The 5488-nt window shown below is 39.6% G+C and overlaps 1 protein-coding gene across 1 annotated transcript; it reads left to right on the forward strand.

The window, feature by feature from the left end:
* Nucleotides 1-6: 6 nt before the first annotated feature.
* On the forward strand, nt 7-3464 carry LOC100956934 (prothymosin alpha-like). The gene is made up of 2 exons (XM_023516576.1): nt 7-31; nt 2259-3464. The coding sequence occupies exon 2, from the start codon at nt 2278-2280 to the stop codon at nt 2518-2520; it is 243 nt and encodes an 80-aa protein (XP_023372344.1). The 5' UTR covers nt 7-31; nt 2259-2277; the 3' UTR covers nt 2521-3464.
* Nucleotides 3465-5488: the final 2024 nt, after the last annotated feature.

A 5488-nucleotide genomic window follows, 5' to 3' on the forward strand; every position in this document is an offset into this window, starting at 1 on the left:
ACTAGCTGGCGTCATCTGGAGTAGAGACAATGTACGGAGTCCTCACTGGGAATCTTTGGTGTCGGGCAGTCACCGTGCTACTTAGCTGACCCGAGCAGGTTGTTTTGGTCAGGGCTACTCTTGTGGAATGTTTAGACTATAAGTCTTTGTCTTGAATGATAATCTCTGCAGCAGTAGTATAGTGGCTACGATGAGGTCATTTTTGCCCATTCAGCTTTATTTACAGGTTATACTTTAGGTTCCTGGGACTTTTTTAGCCTCTCAAATCCTTAAAATCTTGGCGTAAATGTGACCTCTGAAGCCTCATTTGGGGCACTCCCACCTTGCACACTTATTGGATGTCTTGCCGCCCTAGTCTGTTTTTTTGTGTCTCTGATCCTTCCCCATCACCTACCTAGTTTGATGAGTGAATGAAGGTGTATCAAGGGAGTGGCCCGGTTTCTTTTAATTTTAAGGAACGGATGGGTTGGAGGACTGGCGTGGACAAGCAGTGGGAGGTTATGGTATGAACTTATTAGGATGGCCCATTCTTGTTTTAAAAGAAGAGGAGCTAAGTCTGGAAAACTAGGTTATAGTCTTTAGTCCCAAAGAATAGGTTTGGGCCTTATATTGTTAGTTTTGGAGGAGCCACTAAAGATATTGATGAGGCAAAACTAGTAGTGACGTTAGAGCAGGTGTTGACAAACATTTTCTATAAAGGGCCAGTTAATATTTTAGGCACTGTGGGGCATAAGGTCTCTGTCTCAACTGTTCAACTGCATTGTGATGAAAAAGTAGCCATAAACAAATGAAGTGGTTGTGTTCCATTAAAACGTTATTTATGGATATTGACGTTTAATTTCAGGTGTCATGAAATCTTTTGATTTTTTCAATGATTTAAAAAATGTAAAAACCATTATTTAGCACTCGGGAGGTGCAAAAAAAGTCTGCAGGCCATACTTTACTGACCCCTGGCATTAGAGGTACTTTCTGGAGGCAGAGTAAACACAAATCAGTTGAGATTAACTAAGTGGCCATACCACCTATCCTCCAATACAGAACACTTTTGGAAGTAAAAGAGGGTAGTGTTAATAATTATACACAAGTAAAATCAGATTATCCTAGGCAAACCTAAAGGAATAGTCACCCTAAAAATTAAGGATTAGGAGAAGTCAGAATTGCTTTAGGTCTTGGTAACAGAAAATGAAAGTGCCAATGATGGAATTAGGAAGATGGAGAAAAAACTGGTTTGGAGGAAAAGATAGCTTTAGCAGTCCCAAGCATTTCATGTAATTGGGACGCCATTGATAGGAAGAAAGCATCCCCAGAAACTTCAGAGCAGGCCCCTCCTTGTATGTCATTGGCTAGAACTGGGTCACTAGCTACCCCTAAAGCAGTAATGATGAGGAGAAAGGAGCTACCATGATTACTTAGTGTTTGTCTGACTTGGCTTTTGGCATTTCTTACACAGGTCTGTGTTGTGCATTGCTGAACATTTAGCATCTTCCCACTATGTATTACTACCACACATCAGGCATTGTGACACAGAAAAATAACCCTCTTTCTCTCCACCCTCTCTACATTCTCTACTGAAGCAGCAATGGTTCAGAGCTACTGGCTTAGACTATCAGTATGTACCTTGGAGCTGGATTTTGGGTATCTAGGTTTCTTTTCCCTGATTGGTTTGGAAGGAAGAGAGGAATTGGACAGTATTGAAGTTCTCTTGTCAAGGAAGTGGGTTAAGGAATGTTGGGTAGCCAACTAACATCACCTGCCATGCAATTAAGAAAGTTTTATATCTTTTTTATTTGTTTTGGAGACAGTCTTACTTTGTTGTCCTCGATAGAGTGCCATGGTGCCATAGCTCACAGCAACCTCAAACTCTTGGATTCAAGCTATTTTCTTGCCTCAGCCTCTGGAGTAGCGGAGACTATAGGCACCCACCACAATGCCTGGCTATTTTTAGACAAGGTCTCTCTCTCTGCCTCAGGCTGGTCTTGAACCCATGAGCTTAGGCAATCTGCCTGCCTCAGCCTCCCAAGTTCTAGGATTATAGGTGTGAGCCACTGCACCCAGCATAAAGTTTTATATCTTTGATAAAATAAATGTCTTGCCCACTGGAGGCTCTGAAAAGCCCTATTTTTGCGTTGTTCTGGGTCTGGCTTCCTCCTCATCACAATCACCTCCACTGCGCTCCTCTGCAGCTGTAGACTCTGGCAGCTTTATCGCCAGTGTTCAAATCTCCAAACTCTTACTTTCTCTTCCATCCCCTGCATCAGATCACCGAGGTGCCCCACCATGTCAGATGCAGCAGTGGACACCAGCTCCGACATCACCACCAAGGACTTAAAGGAGAAGAAGGAAGTTGTGGACAGGGCAGAGAATGGAAGAGATGCCCCTGGTAATGGGACCACTAATGAGGAAAATGGGGAGCAGGAGACTGACAATGAGATAGATGAAAAAGAGGAAGAAGGTGGGGAGGAAGCACACTTAGGTGTAAACCCTGGTAGATGTGATCTTTTCATGTTTCTTAAGTTGTAGGGTGTCTTGGCTTTGTGAACCCAGAGCATTGTGTTAGGAAGTTCCAAATCACATTGGCTACAAGGGAGATGCTCTCCTTGAGAGGCTCCTTGGCATTGATTCCATTTCATTCTTATTCTGAGAGTATGTTTGTTGAGTAAGGTACCCTACTTACATTGCCATTTTTTTGTACCCTCTCCCGTCAATTTTTTGGTGAAGTGCTTTAGTTAATTGTGAGGAAGGTGCAGCTCTTCACACATAGATAATTTTTTAAAGCTAATATAAGCACATTTACGTGAATCATATAATTAAATGTACAAGCTTTGAATCAGACCAGCTTCAATACCCATAACTCCTTTTTTATAGGATTTTTTCCATCAGAGCTTGGCTCATCGCCAAATAAAGTTTATTGAAGGCTATGCTGTTTCACACAGTTATTTTATTTTATGTTTTTATTTTGAAAGTAGACTGCTAGGAGCAGTGTTGAGGGGCTGCGGTACTTTGAGTCAACTGAAAAGGCTTTGAACATTTTATCATTTCTTTTCAGGACATGTGCTCTGACTGTATGACTCCTCTTTCCCCCACTCTTTCATGGTGATGTGTGTTATACTAGGACATGGGAGTTTGAAAACCACTCCTCATTTTTAATAAGGTTTATTGTGTGTACCTCTCCATATTTAATTTATATGACAAAATAAAATGGGAAGAGTCTGAACCTTAATTGTCATATGTTGCTGTTGATCTGTGGCCCCAATAACATTTACTTGTAAAATTTTAAAAGTCATTATTCCTGTTATGTTATATGTGTACTCACTGCACAGGAGTGGAGACTCACTGTATGTGTAAGAAAATTCTAATGGTAAGTGAGCTGGAGTCTCTGGTATCCCCTCTTACCAAGTCAGCTAGCTAAGAGTAGTTGTTTCTCTAAAGGTTTACAAGTATTTAAAATTCTTCCTCCTAAACAGGGTTAGGAAGCTGATAATGTTATTGATTTTGTCTGGATTTCTGGAATAATTTTATCAAAAGAGGCTGTTTGAGTTTTGACTTGGCAAGGCAAGAAATGACAGTGGTTCTCTTTATGAATAGAAAAAAAAATTTGTATTTGACTTCCCTTTTTGTAACTAATCCTTTTTATTGGTAAAAATTGTAAATTAAAATGTACCGACTTAAAAAACAAAACAAAAGAATGTCCTCCTTTCTCTTTTCCAACCATCTAAATTCTGTTTCCTTCTGATTCTTTCTCTAATTCTCTTTTCCTAAGCATCTTTATCAGCCCATACTGATCTTCCTTCTTTATTTTTTTTTAATATAATCTTCCTTTAATTTTCCATGGATTCCTTGATTATACCACCCATTTTGGTCTTTTATTTTATAGTCTTGGCTATCACAGTTGCAGCTGTCCTTTGAATCCCAAGATTTCTCCTTTTGCCCCTGTAGATGCTCCTTTTCATACTCCTTCCTAACTTTTCCTTTTTATACCTTTCCTAGGCGTCATCTACAAGCATATGTCATCAACATTCTTTTCTCCTATTGTTATTATTTTTCCCCTGACACTTCATTACTTACTGATTTACCTGTTGTCTCCAACTTATCTCTGGGAGGTATAAGTACTAGCCATCAAATATTTTCATTTCTTTTCCCACACACGTAGTAGACTTGGATTTCCCTTTGGACTTCTCCTTTGACCTCAAGCATGGCCAATGAAATGTGATTGGAAATGACCTGTAGTATTTCCAAACAAAAGCTTTAAGAACCTGTGCACATTTGTCATGCACTCTTTCCTTTTTCCACAGTGACAGAATATTTTACGTATCTATTGCTCCATAACAAAATACTCGATCCTTAAACAGTCACCAATTTATTACCTCTAATGATTTTGTGAGTTGAATGAGCTCATGGGCTCAAAGGACTGCTGACAACTGTTCTTATAATTCTTTGTGGTTCCAGCGGGTATTATCTGGGAGTGGGATAATTTGGAGTCTCAAGTGGGTTCTAGAATGTCTAAGCCTTTCTTCTAACCTCTGTTCATACAGTGATTCTCTTCTTCACAAAACTTCTTAAGTAGCCTTACTTTTTTACACGGTGACTCAGGACTTTCAAAAGTACAAAAGCAAAAATTTCCAGTTCTTTTTGTAAGTCTTAGGCCTGGAAATAACACAGTCTATTTGTAGAAGCAATCACAGGGCCAGCTCAATTTTAAGGGGAGGGGAAATAAATTCTTGATAGGGGTTGTGGGAAGAGTGACAAATAATTTGTCCAACAATGTTTCAGATTATCTTGGCTTCCATTAGCCAGAGTCTTATAGTCAGGAAAAAGTTGAAAAAAGCACCCAACTAACACACAGTTATGTGAATGATAAATACATCTCTGCTATTTTCAGTCACTGAGGTATGTGGGATGACTTCATATCAGCTTTTCTGTACTAATAAAAGACAGTACTGGAAATAGGGTACTGCCACAACAAAAATCTAAAATATAAGGCGTTATCACATATAAATATGTTACAAATACTAGGCGTTGCTTGTTAGGCAGCATCCAGTTCTGACTCATGATATTCAATAAATAATTCTTTTTTTTTAAACAGTCTCACTTTGTCACCCTTGGTAGAGTGCCATGGTGTCATAGCTCATAGTAACCTTAAGCTCTTGGGCTCAAGCAATCCTCTTGCCTCAGCCTCTCTAGTAGCTGGAACTGCAGGTGCCTGTCACAATGCCTAGCTAGTTTTTAGAGATGGGGTCTTGCTCTGGCTCAGGCTGGTCTAGAACTCCTGAGCTCAAGCAGTCCACCTGCTTCAGCTTCCCAGAGTGCTAGGGTTTTAGATGTGAACCATGGTACCTGGCCAATAAGAAAGACTTTTTCTTATAATTCTTCGTTTTAGGAGAAAATACTTTTTGTTCCATATTAGATGTTTCTTGAAATATGGAGGGGGTACCACTAACATAATGCTTGATACTTCATTCCAATACTACCAGTGAGTTTTTTTTTTTTT

Source organism: Otolemur garnettii, unplaced genomic scaffold (genome assembly GCF_000181295.1).
Source record: "Otolemur garnettii isolate 467f Iridium unplaced genomic scaffold, OtoGar3 scaffold00093, whole genome shotgun sequence".
In the NCBI taxonomy this organism is placed as follows: domain Eukaryota; kingdom Metazoa; phylum Chordata; class Mammalia; order Primates; family Galagidae; genus Otolemur; species Otolemur garnettii.